The sequence below is a fragment of the Nipponia nippon genome, unplaced genomic scaffold (assembly GCF_047370975.1).
Source record: "Nipponia nippon isolate SJK-2023a ecotype South Korea unplaced genomic scaffold, ASM4737097v1 scaffold_2, whole genome shotgun sequence".
Lineage (NCBI taxonomy): Eukaryota > Metazoa > Chordata > Aves > Pelecaniformes > Threskiornithidae > Nipponia > Nipponia nippon.
The window spans coordinates 58,136,486-58,153,601 of record NW_028262336.1 but is presented as its reverse complement, the minus strand read 5'-3'; the positions used below and the strand labels follow the sequence as shown (position 1 = coordinate 58,153,601).

The 17,116-nt window shown below is 43.2% G+C and overlaps 1 protein-coding gene across 1 annotated transcript in view; it reads right to left on the bottom strand.

Annotated features, from left to right (window-relative positions):
• Positions 1-1,788, bottom strand: part of OCA2 (OCA2 melanosomal transmembrane protein) — a 182,469-nt gene extending 180,681 nt beyond the window's left edge. The window contains exon 1 of the mRNA XM_009472559.2: positions 1,520-1,788. Within this exon, the coding sequence (XP_009470834.1) occupies positions 1,520-1,788 (269 nt within the window). The remainder of the gene's footprint in view (positions 1-1,519) is intronic.
• Between the last annotated feature and the right edge of the window lie 15,328 nt (positions 1,789-17,116).

Genomic DNA, 17,116 nt, shown 5'->3' with positions numbered 1-17,116 from the left:
GATTTACATGGCTTTTGCGGTCAAGCTGTCAATTTGATTATTTTTTTAATATTTGGAAAGCATAGCTATAATGATTTCCAGTTCTCACTCTGATGGAAATACTTTTGGATGCACATAAAACCTTGACTTGGTTTGCTGTAGATTTATAGGGCACACTTACACTGGGGTGCAGCAAAGCTCATCCAGCTAGCCTGGCTCCCCCTTGCCCAGATCAGGGAACTTACCAAAATGCCCCAACCGTCCTTCGCTCCCAGTATAAGCAGATTTCCTTCTAAATGAGATGCAGGATCACAGAACAGACCTCAGCCCTGCCCAGCAATTCAGGGATGTGACCACAATGTTCACAAGGAAGAGGAGGGAGGGAGGAAAATAAAAAAAAATTTTGTTCTTTCAGTGAAAAGTCTAGCTGACTACAGATAAGATTTAACCAGTATTCTGATCTGCATTACACTTCTGATCTACTTTAATTAAGCAATTAAATAAGTTGTATTTTTATGTTTAGTTAATTTTTATTAATTTTAAAAAATAATCTGATTTAAACATTAAACTGCTTTGAAATCCACTATGTTTTTTCCGGACTTGTAGCAGCACAAAGAGAGTCTCCAGCATGAGGTTCTAGAAATTGTGCTAGCACTCTACTTCACCACTGCAGTGTAAGCCATCTTGCTCTATGCAGGCTTTCCCAGGCAGCATTTCAAGGCCTGTGCTCTGCAGGAGCTGAGATTAGGTACAACATTGCTCTCGCTTTAGGCTCTGTCAAGTCACCTCTACAAATTCTCAAAACTACCCTAAATGGTTGACAGTCCACCCTGGCTGCCTTCCACACGCTGTGATTGCTGCTGGTGCAAAGCTTGCTCCATCCTGCTACCAAAGGGGTTTAACAACTTGAATGTGTGAACAAGAAAGGTTTAAAAAGCCACCTGCAATATTTTGGGGTCTATAAAATACTTCTAAACACTTACAAATAGAATTGCTGATGTTGTATCTGTCGCAACAGGAAAGACTAGCACCCCCGCCCCCAAACCTGCACCTTTCCTGATGCAGGAGAGGATACACAAGAAGCACACACTCCTTGTACACTTGATATATGGTGTGTCAACTGTCACGGTTGCATTATTAGTACCATTTTAGTGTTCCCAGTCTTAGCCGTAGTGATTCAGTTTACGGCCTTACGATGCATTTTCCTGAAAGAGGTGAGGGGTGGAACATGAAAACTTCTTTATCTCTCTGTGTTTTATGACACTTGGTGACACCAAGTAGGGAAGAAAAGCCATGTGTCTGATCTTGAAAACACAGCAAAATTGGCCCATGGCTGCTATTAAAGCTGAGATTAGGTCAGAAATCTGGTGATCCATGAACCCCCACAGCAATTAAGACTGCTCTGATGTCCCATTAAGCTTCCTGTTCTCTATGTGGGAGAAAAAACATTCACTTAATGAACGTACGTACCTGCTCTGCAAAGAAATAAAAATGTATTTAGATTAGGAGAAAAAATATTCTGTTTGTCCTTATTCTTTACCTTTCCTCCATGGGGACAGAAGTGAAATCCTTCCTCAGAGCAATGCAGCCATCCTCCCCTATTGCTGGTTTTTCACACAAGGTCTGTGGCTCTCCAAGACTCGCTATCATGCCATGATACTCTTTTAATAGCCGCAGCTCATTGCAACTTCTGGTCACTGGTTTGGCTGTTGCCTTTGCAGATAAACTGGTTTGATGTAAAGATGTCTGATTCAGCTCCATCTCTTGTTGTCTAGAAATTGAACTGTCATCTTTGTTATCCAAGTACATCTGTCCCTGGGGGGTGTTCTCCTAAAGAAAGTGAAAACAAATATATTAGGACTAAATTGAATTGACTCAATGTTTACTTCAGTACAAGCGTGTTAAACATGCCAAGCAGAACATTTTTTGTGCACCTTTGGATATTTCTCTTGTTTTATTTCCACTAGGAATAATTCCAGTGTTTTAAACCTCCCTGCAACTTCAAAATTAGCCATTATAAAAGCCATTGAAATACATAAAGAGATGGCTTTTCTACTTCTTACATGTCTACCATGATTTTCTCCCATAAATTTTCCAGAAACTTGCACTGGCCTATCCCATAGAATAAGCCAAAATCATCTCCGCATTGGAAGCGTAAGAGCCACTGGTGCAGAACATCTTCCCAGCTTATAACAGCACTGTTTCACCACCATGACACAACTTTTCTCCATGGCTGCAGTGGCAGCAGCCCCACCAAAGCCACCGCTCTCATCCCAGCCCACAGGCTTCCTCGGAAAGCCAGTCTCCCTGAAGCTTTGCCACAGCTGATGGCCCCTCGTTAAGCAGAACAAGAGCTCGAGTTTTATGGAGACAACGTGCCATTTCAGCAGTTGCCAGTGGCATTTATGAAATGTGAATCAAACCTTGATGAAAATTAGGTTCTGTTATATGATTATTAATGATGATTATAATAAAATTTAGTGCATAACAGTCAAAAAGCTTTTATACTCTCATCATTAAAATTCAGCGTGAAAAGCTATAAAAAACACTTCAGAATCCCACAAAGTGCACAAATCAGATGCGAAGGCTGAGTTAAAGCCTGTCTTAAACACATGCTGTGGAGTCTAATCATATGAATATTTCAGCATAAAGTGTCAAAGCCACTGCAGAGGACAGCACAAGCTCAGGAAACGGACCCGTCAGCCTCCCGACATCCCTGCAGCAGGGGAAAGCAGCCTTTTTGGAGCACATACCTGCTCCTCCCTGCAGAGACCTCAGCACAGGACACACCAATAGACCTGCAGGGCTGTGGGGCAAAAATAGCAATAGCACAGTAATAGGAAATAGGTTCTGCTTTGGTCCTAGCAGGAGAAATCACTAGAAACAGAAATAACAAAAAGCTAATGATGATTTTGTGTAGCTTTGAGCTCTCATGGACTTTTGCAGGCTAGAAGGGAATGAAGGCTCCTGAGAGAAAAGACTGAACATGCAAGTCACCACAAATGCAGATCTTGGCTCCAAGCAAAGGCAGGCTTGCTAGCCAAATCTAAATCATAATTTCCCCAGGTGGCATTGCCTTCTCCAGTCCTGCATTTATTTTTCTTTCTATTCCCAATGCCCTTAGTTCTCATATCCTAATCTTCTTCACCTGTCTTTACAAGCAGATTGACTAACTTGACTCTTCCTATCATTACACAGTAGCTGGAGTACTGTGTCTGGTCCCCACAATTGAAAAAAGATGCAGACTGAACGGAGGGAGTCCAAAGGAGGGCCATGAAGATGATCAAAGGGCTGGAGAACCTGCCCTGTGAGGAAAGACTGAATGAGTTAGGTCTTTTCTTCCTGGAGAATAGAAGGCTCAGGGATGACCTCATCACAGCATCCCACTACTTTCCTGCAAAGAGGACGGAAGCTCTCTCTTCACAAGGAGCCACATGGAGAAGACAAGGGGCAACGGGTACAAGTTGCACCAGGAGAGTTTTCATCTCGGCATAAGAAAGAAATTTTTTACAGTAAGAACAATCATTCACTGGAACAACATCCCCAGGAACGTGGTAGAGTCCCCATCACTGGAGGTTTTCAAGACATGACCGAACAAGGTGATAGATAACCTCATCTAGATTCCCTTTCCCATGAAAGGTTGGACCTGATGGTCTTTCAAGGTCCCTTCCAACCTGAGCTGCTCTATGAGTCTATAATGAGCAGCCTGGAAAACATCAGCATAAATAAGCCTTTGCTTACTTGTTCTTTCTTGGTTTTCTTGAAAGGGAGAAAAAATAAAAGGAAGGTAGAGAGAGTGTTCGTTCAGTGTTACTGAAAGAAAGAAGGTGACAGCTATTGGCTTCACAGGGCTCCCATTTTTGAACATAGCTTGCATACATCAAGAAACACTGGAGATATACTTTAATTTTCAATGGATAATACCTCTCTCTCACATATTTTCCTAAAGGGACAAGCCCCGTCGTCACCCGGTGTAAGGAGCACAGGCAGAGCTGATGTAATACCAAACACACCGTCACTGAGCTGGTCCAGGGCTTGTCCATAGCCTGGAAAGCCCTGAACTTTGGTGATCCAAGACAAAATCCTGAGTCAAGGTCCTGGAAAGCCAGGCTTGCCACTCCTGCACCGTGGGATCTGAGGCTGGAGGTGTTGTGAGGGCCAATGCACACCACACGGGGGCCACCACTGCCCTACCAACACCTTCTTGTCACATCTGATAGCCTGCTGCCCTACCAGGCAGCCAGTTTTGCCTGTGCTAAAATCCCAGTCTGCCTTCCGTCCTATACGTAACTTTGAAATACAAATACTTCTAACTCCAAATGGAAAAGATAATTGCTCTTGTCTTCAACCTCACTTTCTATGTTTACATACTGGTTTTATTAAGACACTCTGTAAATTATAATTGAGATATCTCCCTGCTTATTCCATTTTTCGTACCATTGGGTTTGAGTGCCTGATGTGAAAATACACAGATTTTTAAATGACGTCAGGCTGTGGAAACATGAGCAGCAAACCCACAGCAACTCAGACTGTACTAGTTCTTAAAAGATGAGAACCTGAACATGACCTCTAAAATTGATCCTGTCTCACCCCAAAAGTGGGAATTTTTTATCTTGAGGTGAGTAAGGACTAAATCAGTCAGGCTTTCATCTGTATAAAGCCTTAGCATGAAAGACATTTATTTTCAGACTTAACATCAGTGAAAAAATAAAAGAATGCCAAGGACAAGAAGCTTGAGAGAAAACCTGATGCCTAGATACAAAATCATAAACCACATTATTGCACATTCACAAAAGCTTTGCAAAAAAAAAAAAAATACAGCATCATTTTGCCACAAGAGACAGGTTTGATTGTGATTACCTACATAGCTAAAACATTGCTAAGGCAACCATCACCATGGTATCTAAGCTTCTAAGACATCAGTGCATTTACCATTCAAGAAATTCTCAAATTATCACATTTCTATGTAGTTACAGAACTTTTCTTCGCTTTTATTTCTTCTTCCTTTTTCTTATCTTGCAATGCCTCCATCAGCAATGAGACATAGGTGGGATGTTATCATGTGAAGTTAAGGAGAGATTTTAGCCAAGGAAAGTTCATTTTGTGTTCATCTCTCTGGCACCATGCACCATATAGCAATTGATCCAGCAACTACCCATCCAGAGTTTGACTATAAAAGGGCTAATACAGTATTTAAGATGTTTGTTATCCCTTTTCATCCCTTTCATCCCAGTCCAAGCAGTTGAACATCCACTTTTAAATTACTAGTACAGAATTCATTTTTTCTTCAACTTTTCAGGTGCTAATAAGATCAACAGGCTAAGTTATTTTATTTAAGAGGCTTTGTATAGCCTGCTTTTTGGTTGCAAAACAAAATGCTGGAGGCAAATGATGTGGCTGGTAATCATCACTTAAAACATTATTTTCCTGAGTATCAATAAGCACAGCATAGCATTTTTGCAATCAAAAATGAATCAGAATTTAATCTTAGAGGCCATGAGGCTACAAAATATCGCATCTGCTCCAAGTAGTACCCATAAATAACATGTTTCCTGTGTTGTGTATCTTATTATCCATCAAAGCCTTTCTCCCACCAAGACTGGAAAAAACATTACCTCTGCACTATGTCACCTTCCTATTACCAGGCAGAAACCCAAATTCTAAAAAATAACTAGCTGAAGAGCGAGGGTGCGGTGGTACTGGGGGAAGGAGAACATGGCTCTTGAAGCAACACTCAGGCTCAGCCCCCAGAGCTTCCATCTGCCAGGGAGCCTCTCTCTGAAGGAAACTGCAAGCCAAATCTCACCTGCCTGGGAAGTATCCCTATAGGATCTGAGACTAAATAAACTTGTCTCCTGCTCCGACTCCTCCCCTCTGCCAGGAGCACTGCAGAGGAAACAGGTACAAGCTGCTGCGAGGAACCTCCCGCATCCTCACACTGACAGAGTGCGCCAAGGCAGACATGCCACCCAGACACCTTTCTATATATCCATCTCCCTCCAGATATGCATCTCCCGACAGCTTCCCCGCAAGTCAGACAGGTGATGTTGTACTGGCCTCCTGTGGCAAAGACACCTTAAAATGGTCTCAGCAGCAAGTTGGAGAGTCGTTATTCTTAGCCTGTGGCCCGGAGAAACAGAGCAGGGCTTCAACACTATGTCTCAGAAATCCTCCCATTGCAGGCTTGTCCTTGCATGGCCGTTGCCGCACATATCCCTGACCCTGCCATCCTAGGGACAGTGAAGAACCATTCCCAGGACTGACAGATGAAAACTCAGCTGAAAATCTATCCCTAGAGCTGCAATCTAAAAGCAAGTCACTACACGCGCACACATGCTCCCACACTACCACTGCCAAAACACACTTATTTATATTTATTTATTTTGAGTAAAGGAAGGGTAGTGCAGTGTCTAATGCAGTGATGTGCAAGCAAGAATTCTCAGTATTTCTTAATTGGTGTGTTTTCTCTTAGAAAGTGTTTCTAGCTGTAGGAAGGAGGTAAGACTGGTTTGGGCATACTGGGTGTAACAAATTACTTCGACATCCAGGATTTCACAGTATGTTCCAGTGCAGCTGTTTTCCACAAAAACCCTGCCTATCCTACATATAGGATCCCCATTATCCCAGTGTTAGAGATTGCACATCATAACACTGTGCAGGGCAGCCCTCCCTTGCATGACCGAGAGGGAAGGCAACATGGGAATCCAGCACCACAGCTTCACCTGAGGACTCCAAGCTTAACAGGACACAGGAAAACCCCTGCTGCGCTGAGTCAAAACCTGGCCTCTGCAAATGGTGGAGTCCCCAGTCTCCTCTGCACTCAGCTGGTGCTGCTGCAATCCAGCAGCTGCTGTGCCTGGAGACATGGCCTTGCCTCCTGGGGACTGGCATTCACTAGACAACCTCAGAGCTCAGGGGAGATATGGAAACAGAGGCCTCGCAGGGCAGAGGTCGCTCACCGCAGTGAGGTGGTGACTGGGCTAGAAAGTTCTCAGTGGGGAAGGGAAGGGGCAAATTGGGCTGGAGAGTTAGAATGAGAAAGTGGGAGGTCTGTGCCGGGGGAGTGGTGAGGGAAGCTATGAGGGATTTGGGCATAGAATCATAGAATCACAGAATGGTTTGGGTTGGAAGGGACCTTAAAGATCATCTGGTTCCAACCCCCTGCCATGGGCAGGGACACCTTCCACTAGACCAGGTTGTCAAAACCTAAGTGAACGTGGCCTTGAACACTTCCAGGGATGGGGAATCCACAACTTCTCTGGGTAACCTGTTCCATTGCCTCACCACCCTCACAGTAAAGAATTTCTTCCTAATATCTAATCTAAATCTAACCTCTTTCAGTTTAAAACCACTAGTCCTTGTCCTATCACTGCACTCCCTGATAAAGGAAGGCTGCTATAAGGTCTCCCCAGAGCCTTCTCTTCTCCAGGCTGAACAACCCCAGCTCTCTCAGTCTGTCCTCATAGGGGAGGTGCTCCAGCCCTCTGATCATCTTTGTGGCCCCCCTCTGGACTCGCTCCAACAGGCCCATGTCCTTCCTGCGCTGAGGACCCCAGGGCTGGATGCAGCACTCCAGGGGGGGTCTCACCAGAGCAGAGCAGAGGGGCAGAATCACCTCCCTCAACCTGCTGGCCACGCTGCTTTTGACGCAGCCCAGGATATGGTTGGCCTTCTGGGCTGCAAGTGTACATTGCCAGTTCATATTCACGTTTTCATCCACCAGTACCCCCAAGTCCTTTTCCGCAGGGCTGCTCTCAATCCACTCATCCCCCAGCCTGTATCCATGTTTGGGATTGCCCCAGCCCAGGTGCAGGACCTTGCACTTGGCATGGATGGTGTGACAGGCTGACTGGAGGAAGTTCAGGGGCTGGTCATGATGACCATGGTCATGACGGGGAGGGCTGCTCAGGGGACAAGCTTATTGTACAGACCTGATTCAAACAGCTTAATAGGGGAGACCATTTATAGGCCATGAGACAAAAGAAAAGTAATGTGGAGAAATGACCTGCAGGCCACTGGCAAAAGAAAAAACTTTGTGTTATTTCCCTTTTTAACGTGCAACACCACAGACAGTTGCATCAATGCAGCTCTCTAGGCAGCAAACCACAGCACAGGAGGAAAAGCAAGCAGCCCAGGTGGAACCTCCTTGAGGAAAGAAAAAGTGCTGTTTAATTGCAACCCAAGAAAGCACAAAACCATCAGGCTGCACTGAGTAAGAGAAGGAGCTGAGAAGTGAGTATGGCAAGTAAGCATGCCAGCGCAGAAGTAACAGAGAGAGAAAACAGTGTTGACACAATGTGACAACACTTTTAAAAACCATCCTGCCAGCAAAGCATCTCCTGAAGAGCCTGTCTTTCCTGGGTCGCATCTCAGTGCCTGCGTCCGACAGGAGAGACTTCATGTGTGATGCTCAGGCGTGCAGAGCTGTGACAGCAGGACTCTGCCTTTCCTGGGACGCTTTCGGGCTGGTTCTGCGGGGCGGCACTAAGCATCAGCAAAAGAGCTTCAGTGCCTCCGGCAGCCGGGGGTATTCGCTCAAAGCGGCCGCAGCCTCTGCTCCCCGGCCCCGGCCCCGGCAGCCCGGCGCATACGCGGGCCCAGGCTGACCCCTGCTGGCAGCCTGACCGCCGGCTAGAAACGGGTTTTCCCCGGAAAAAAAAAAAAAAAACACTTCCAGTAAAGCCCATTTTTAAAGCCGGGTGTCACAAGCGGGTCCGCCACCCCGGGCTCCCTAGCTGCGGCTTTACTGTGCGGTTAGCTGGCGGGAGGAGGACCTGGCCATCGCCCGGTCTCCCCCGGCGGCTCCTGCTGCAGCATTCCCATAACCGTATGTGGACAAAACATCTGCAATCAGTCAGCAGAAACTGTTTCTGCATGCTCCGGAATGGTCTGATAGGGCAGTCCTACACCGTTGGTGTTGTGGGTTGTATGTCTCTCAAGATAATCAATAGCAGTGTGTCATGCACAGGCTACAGCGGTCAGGCCAGCTGGATTTTAAGAATTTGCCCCCCAAAAAACAGTTTAGGGAGTCTCATCCAGTTCAACTGAAGATGACATTGACACACAGACTCCCATCGTCATCCGGGCAGTAAGTGATTGTCCTGCTCAAGAAATTCAGTTCCCCCTGTAAGCACTACCCTACACAAAAAATCCCCATAAATTAGGATTTTTTTAAAGAAAACGCGCTGTCCCTGAATGTCTGTGTGCCAGTGCCCTGCTCTTGCTCACTGCTTAGTCTAGAGTTGGTTTGGGGAGCCTTTTAGAAGGAGCATTTGCTGAAAGAAGAATGTAAGTGAAGAGCTTTCAGCTGGGTCATTAGGATCAGAAGCACTGCAGGCACAATGATAATCAAACAGGCCAGCTACCAATAAAAAAAAAATCCAGATAAAACAGTAATTTCCTTTTTCCTTTCTTATTGTATCTGTCAAAGAGGTCAATCCAAAGCCCACTCAAATGAATAGGCAGATTTTCAAAGTGTCTAATCAGATCCAGATAACTAAGTTGCAATACATTGTAAGGTTAGCCCCACCACCACCAGCACCTTTGTGTCCTAGGTCCCTGTAGAGCCCACGGAGAGAGACAAGCACTGACCACCAGGCCCCCATCCAGCTCATGCTACAGTGGACCCCTGAGACAAGGTCAATGCACCATGCTCTGGAAGTGCCTGTACCTCCCCCTGACTACCAAGGGACCTGGGGCTGAGGGAGATGTGTACTGCAAAGACATATAAGCTTCAGTGAGCTAATTCCCAGCAAACGTCACTAGCTTAGTGTCAGGGACTGGAGTCCCTGGGAACTTGAAACCTGTAGCACCAAGCAATGCTGTACAGTTACTGGGACCAACTCTGGGGCTTGGCCATTTGAAGACTTACTTAATGCTGTCACATCACTGAACCAGTGCATACAGTGAAGGAGATTTCTTGCTGGTAAGCTGAGCAAGTAAAGGGGGAGGGAGGGCGAACATCAATATGAACACAACAAGCCACTGAATGACTTATTCAGCCAATGCTGCTCAAGTATTGGCAGTTGCATCATCTGTGCGCAGGGCCTGTGAGGCACCCTCTCACTGGAACCAAAATGGTGCCCACATCTTAGACAAACAGGTGAGAAAAGCAGCTAAGTACTCAACAGCTAAATACTATCTAAGTTTATGAGCCCGGAGATTCAGGGGGCTGTGCTAGAAGTAGGCTGTATCAGAAGGAAAACGGTGTAACTTTGAAACAGACTTTTTTGGATTTAGGTCTTACTTTGGGAAAAAAAGAAAGAGACCCTAAAAGAGACTTGCAAAATACAGCTGGAGACCATTCAGCATATGCAGCTTGCTCTGACTAAGAGATGCTGAGAAACCAGGCAGGTTTGAAAGGAAAAACAACCTCCTTCCTGTCATGACCCAAATGTAAACCCAGAGAGGTTTTTCTTCTCTCCTTAAGCTATGCGAGTTGCTTTTTATGCCATAAAGTTAATGTTTCTGCATTCTCTTAAAAATTAGATCAACAGCAAATACTGTGTATCAAGAAAGCTAAATGGCGTGCTGAGATGCCCAAGGCCTTCCATGGCACCTCTCTGCAAGAACGTGAAATGATTCATGCTGATGAGTAAAACTCCAGCACTATAGCCCTGTTAGAGGACTTTTGAGAGCTTGATACTTCTCTATTGTACTTTCATAACCCGTCATTACATGGTCATGGGAAAGCAATGAGATTTCACTCTCTTGGATCACATTGAAGAGCTTCTGTGGGTAACCGCTGAGGTCTCAAGGCAGAGACAGGCAAGAAACACACGGCCCTGCAGCCCCTGCGAGGGTCTTGGGTCTCCCCAGCTTCTGCAAGCGAAGGCAGCACAGGATGACAACAGCCCAGGCAGAAAAGGCCATTAGGAAAGAGTATGCTGAAATCTTTAATGTCTTCCAATGGGTTTTAATTGATTATTACTGATTGGCGGTGGTGTTATTTTTATTTTGGGTTCTTTATCCTTCAGACATATGACACTAAGTATATAGTGGTGGTCTATTCTGTTATTTGGTGCATATAAAGGTCTTTATATCTTCTTTTTTTTTTAGTAATGAGCAAGACAGTAGGAAGGGGTTGATTAATTGACAATATATTTTGAAATCATTAAAATAAGCATGGCTAGTTTCAGCTCTGTTTCAGAAAAAAAGAAAATTCAGGTTGCCAAGTGGAAAAGGAACACCAATATCAGAGATATTGGGGTTTTATTAGTTTTATGCCCATACTCTCCTAATAAATGTTACAAGTTCTTAACAGATTATTCTACAGACTTTCAAGCTGAATACCAAGCTCCCTGAAACAAAGTGCAGAAAAAATGTGTTATTGCCCCTCGAATGACATATCTAGGTGATCATTATTCCCACAGGGTCAATCATTTTTACGTCTAACTTGATAAACTGCAGGTGCTTGAAATTGCTGCAGCAGCTAGAATACTGATACGCAATAAGTGTTCATGTCACATGTCTCCTGTCCCCTGTTAGCCTAAATTTACTTCATAGAAAAGATGATGATAAGGAGTCTCTTTGCACAAAGGAATTAGAGCCTCCATATGCCTTAGCAGCTGTACCATGGAAAAAGATAATACCAACAGGTGCAAAAGAGCAGAGTTCACAGTATTGCTGGTTTCTCCTTTATTCCAAACATGCAGCAAAGCAGAATAAAATAGATCCTTTTCCTACAGGACCCGAGTGTGAAAGGAGGTAGCAGTGAGATGATAGACTTGCAGTTTTTAGATGGTCTCTTTGTCCTAGTATTACCAGACCGGAGTTTGGTTTGCGAAACGCCCTTTGGTGTAACAATTATTTCAACTGGCAAACAAAGCAGCATACCGCATATGATTATACTTTTCAAAATGAATGGAAATTTTTCATAGCCTGCTAATATGCCTGGAGTTTTTACCTCACTGCAGGTAAAAATAATGGCTGCATGATTTGTTGACACTGGCCATAGTACAATTGTCCAAGACAATTAAACCAAAGAGGGGACATTAAGGGAGCTAGTTAAGTATTTTGTATAGCTCCATTTCCATGTTCAATGCTCAAAAAAGTTGGAGTTTTTCTTTACTTTTAAAAATACATTTTTATTTATTTTAAAAATTGTTTCTTTCCTGTACTAAATGTTTTCATGGCTATAGTCAGAAATTAATCATCACCACAGGACAAAACTATTTCCTGTTTTACAAAGCAATGGATGCAAAAATAATACTCTTCTGAGACAGTCATAGCAAACAGCAAAGCATTCCAGGAGCCAGACAGTGACCATGTAAATGGACGTAGCTGTACTGTTTTCAGGCATCGTTAGTAATTATTTTTCTTTCCAGACAGCCGAAGGGATTTGGTTCTGTTCCTATCAAAGTTTTGCTTTGATTTTAGCCGGGACAGGGTCAGACCTGATTGAGCTAATAAGCCTCAGTTTGGATTAGATATTTCAGTGCTATTCTAATAACCTGCTCTGGTATGAATTAAAAACTGACTGAGCCTACTCTGAGCAAGCAAGGGTAAAAATGAAAACAGATATATTTAGAACTTTCTTTTCTGGATTTGGGTACTCCATTAGTGCCCTACTGCTGTATGCAGCTTTTTACCTGCCTCAAGTTGCAAATGAGCCTGCTTTTACATACATTCGTACTTCTTAGATGTAAACAATCATGCACTAGAAGGAAACACAGCATCGGCAATGAAAACTGGTGTTCCCATGCTATTGATGCCACTGGTTCATGTTATAGTCCTGACAAATTCATTAACTTCTCTCTCAGCTTTAAAGCATTCTTACAACACCAAGAGGCTGAAAGCACACACTATGGGATGTAGATTTGTGAAGCTGGCAGCTTCTGCAGTGTTAAAGCTTATGAAAATCCAAATCCAAGCTAAAATGTATGGAATGTGAGCCTCGCCTCGGGGCTTTATCCAAAATGCAGCAAGGCCAGTAAGAGTCCTTCCACTGACTTCACTCAGCGTTGGACCAAGCCCTTCAAAGATGTAAAACAGGCTTGAAATGCTTAGCTTGTGAGAGAGATTTGGTTAGAAACAGAAGTTGCCCAAATTCGTGACTCTGAGAGGAAGGCTGAACTATGCAACCTCAGGGCCAGAAGGTCAAAATCACACAGCGAGACTGCAACCATCATGCTGCCTAGCTGGCCCCACGGGCATGGGCAGAGGAAAGGTGGGAAGGGAAGGACACCAGACCAGCCCTGATCCACAGCAGAAGAGGAGGTCTACAAACAGCAATGCTGCAGCTGATGCATTTCCATTTTCTGGCACTGCCCCCTGGAGACCACAGTGTTTCCTCCTCTCTCACCCACAGCAGACACTCTTTTCATGTTGGTGGGAATGTGATTATGAATAATTCTATTTACCACAATAAAAAGGAAGAGCAAAAAAATCTCCCAAGTGTTTAAGCAATGTAAATGTTCCAGCAACCGGGAATTGTTTTAAGCGTTTAAGAGGAGGGGATGAAGCTACAGCCTAGTGGCTGCCACCAACAGACAGGATTTCTGTTCCCTGATTTACTGCCTGTTTAAGCTTGTCTCAGGGCTACAGTGTGCCTTGTCTGCTAAATAACATTTGTCCAGTGGGTTTCATTCAGCAAAGATGTAAATTATTTTGAGGAAGCACATTTTAGTAGTAACAACCACCATCTTTGTTCATCAAAATGTTTTGACTATGCCTGGGAGTACACTTGAGTATGTTTCCCTGAAAGCGGGACCAAGGGTGGCCTCTTTGTTCAGATTATCTTAAACAAACCGCGCCTGATGAGTGATTATGTTCGTTGGCACTGGTGGAAGACAGTACCTTCCTGGGCAGAAAGTTCACTGCACAAAAGAGTCATTAGTGAGCCCTTCTGTGAATCCCTTCAAGTCTCCAGAAGGGCTGCAGCAAGAATGCATTTCTGAAGCAGCTGCTTAAAGATCTGAGGGAAACTTGGCTGGAAGAACAGCCACATGATCCTTCAGTCCCTCCAGTATTTTTGGCTTTCAAATGCTAAGTCCAACGTGACATGACAGCCTTATAAAATCAAAAACTCACCATTGACTGACAGAGCAATGCAACATCATAATGGTTAAATAGAGGGGGAGAGGGAGATGTGCATCCACCTTTCCCTTTCTTTCTTTATTCTCTTTCAAAGTTTTTCAGCCTCTAACAGCTCAGATGGAAGTGAAAACTTCCCGCAGTGACTCTGGCCGTCGTGCCAGGCAGCACACTGGCTGCGAGCAAGTTGCCTTGAGCATGTGTGAGTATCGTGCTCAACTTGTGTCAAGGCAGACCCATGAGCACAGCCAGCTCTGAGCTTTTGAAAAGTTTGGATGATTTTGTTCCGTCTCTAACTCTAGCCCTCCATCATCATACTATCCCTTTAGAAATCCCTATTGAAAAATAGACCCTGAAAAATATAATTTGTAGGTCGCAGAGCTCAACAGAGGGCTGGAAGAAACTATCACCTTGTTGTGTGACAATTGGCTCCACTCTGCTCTTGGTCCCTATCCTCATATTCTGGAGATGACACCGTATTCCCACTGTGGGACACAGGTACAAATAAGAAGGGGAAAGGAGACAGAACTGTTGGGCCTGACACTCACACTAATGACTCTTCTCCCTACCATAAAGCTAGAGCAAGATACATTTGCACTTACTCCAAATCCTCTTTTCACAGTCAAAGCAGTGTGAATGAATGCTAGGGTTGGTGGGAATAAGGACTATTATCTTCAGAGAGATAATTTGACCTATCTAAACTTCACAGCAATTTTGCTGGAATGCAGAATTTTCTTTACTCCGATACAATTTGGAAATCTCACCCTAGCAGTCATAAGAAAGTGGAAGACAATGACTAGATAATTTCGTGCATCCCAAAGTCTGTAATTTAATCATGGATCGTACTTCAGGAGACATATTATTCAAAGATATGTATGAATTTCACATCAAACTGTAGACATTTGTTTCTTTTGCTTCATACAAGATAATTGCTAGATTATGGATAATCATTAGATAAAATAGTCTTCATTTATCAAAGTTCACAAAAGTTACCTCACAGCAGAAATAGTTCTGAGTTAACAGAGCAACAAAAAATTCTAAATTATTATCTTTCTCTGGCATCCAAGTAGTCTGTATTGTAAAGCTAAATATCAGTTATTTGAAAGTAAATCAAGTCTCTCCGATTCTCAGAGTTATAGCTCGACTAATTTATTGCTTAGTAAAGCCCAAAAAGGGTTATGTTTATTCCACTCAACTTTTCTGAAAGTGTTCATGAAATGTGTCGCATTCGATATGTTAAAAATTTTTTCTGATTTATGGGACTTTAAAGCAGTCTGTGGGTAGAGGCAAAATAATTTGTTTACCAAAAAAAAAAAAAAATTAATTTCTCCTCTGTTTCATTAAAGCCAAAATGTTGTACCTCTGGGTTTATTTCTAGAGCAGAGAATAAGTGGCTAAACAAAACCAATTCACATGAAGAGGGAAAAAGGTGTCTATAATCTGTGAATGATTGGTAAACATATGTAAAGCATTTGTAAAAGAGTGTATAACTTTGATTCTTTCAAAACGTAAGGAAAAACATTAACAGCTGCTCAGCCCAAGTATTGCTGGAACTAGTGTGAGAAGTTTCCCTTTGAAAATACAGACACCTTTAGTTTATTGTTATGTCCCAAAATTACTGAGATACCTTTTGCTTAATGGACAGCATTGCCATTTTAATTTTTTATGATTATAAACTGTTTTTAAGGCAGTCATCTGGGCCCATTCAGAGCAAGCATCTCTGCAAACAGACCTATGAAACAACAGGTCTAAGAAAAGGAATGCAGCCTACTTACAGAAAATGAAGCTATATAGCAAGGAGCTGTGACCCTGCAAAATGCTCCAGCATTTAACGGACAAAGAAAGCCTACCATCTCCTGCACCATGTAGCAAAAAGGACAAACATAATCCTTGAAGGTGTAAGTCCAAATAGCAGGTAGGAATTGAGATTGTTGTTTTCCCTCCATGTAAGAATTTGTTACACACCAGGTGCTGGGTGCAGTGCTGGGGCTCTCCTTTTGGAAAGGCATTTGGAAGAAGGGAGGCAGTGCAGAAAAAAAAAAAAAAAACCAAAAAAAAAACCACAATGAAAATAATTAAAGAGCTGGAGAAATGCCTTACTGCAAGAGAGACCAAAGGTATTTGATCTGTCCCCTTTTTCAAAGAAAAGATGGAGCAGTGACTCAGTTACTAGGCCCGCTTTACAGAGGGAAAATATCTGGTATTAGAAGTCTCTTGAACTTAGTGGACAAAGCATGACATGAACTGATGGCTGGAAGCTGAAGCCAGATAAATTCAAACAGGAAATACAGCACAATTTTTATAACTTTTTTTTTTTTTTTTTTAAATTGTCGCATTGATTAACTACTGAAACAAACTACTGAGGACAGCAGCCTGGCAATGTCTTCTCAACTAGAGTTATCAGTGGGACATCTGCTTAGACGAGGCATGCTGCTCAGTCCAACGCTTGGAAAACTGGCTGAGATGTGCAAATGTGTGATAAAAGTGTAAGAGCTGGAGTTGAGAGTCCCCCTCAAGCCCCAGACACTATGAAATTCTGGCTGTACAAATTTTCTTTCAGTCCACGATCTCAAAATTATTTGGGCTAAATTTTCCAGCTCAGGAAATAAATCAGTGTCAGTATCAACAGAAATTTTGGGATTTAGATCTTGGCTTTGCAGATCTTTGATAACAACCAGGGAAAATAGAAATGGTTATCACAGTAGAAAACGTTATTTCAAAAATCCTTACAGCAGTCTGTTCCTTTTGGACCTATAACACCTTTAGGAGGCTTAGTAAAAAAAAAAAAAAAAAAAAAAAGTATCTGGTTATTGAGATTTTTTGTACATTTTCATGCTTAAAAAGCAATGCTTCTGCCAGCAATTTTCATTGAAAAACTGTTATTTATAGAGCCACTTCAGCAATGAAATAGGAAGCTGTAATCACACTCTACATGCTTTGGCAGCCCTTGACATGGGCAGGATGTCTGAGAGGTACTGTATTCAAACTATTTTTTTCCTTTCTTAATGATAATAAGATTAAAAAAAAAAATCTGTCTTCAGATCTTCCATATAAAAGGGGAGAACTCATTAGCTGAGAGACACACAAAATGCAAAGAGCTCAT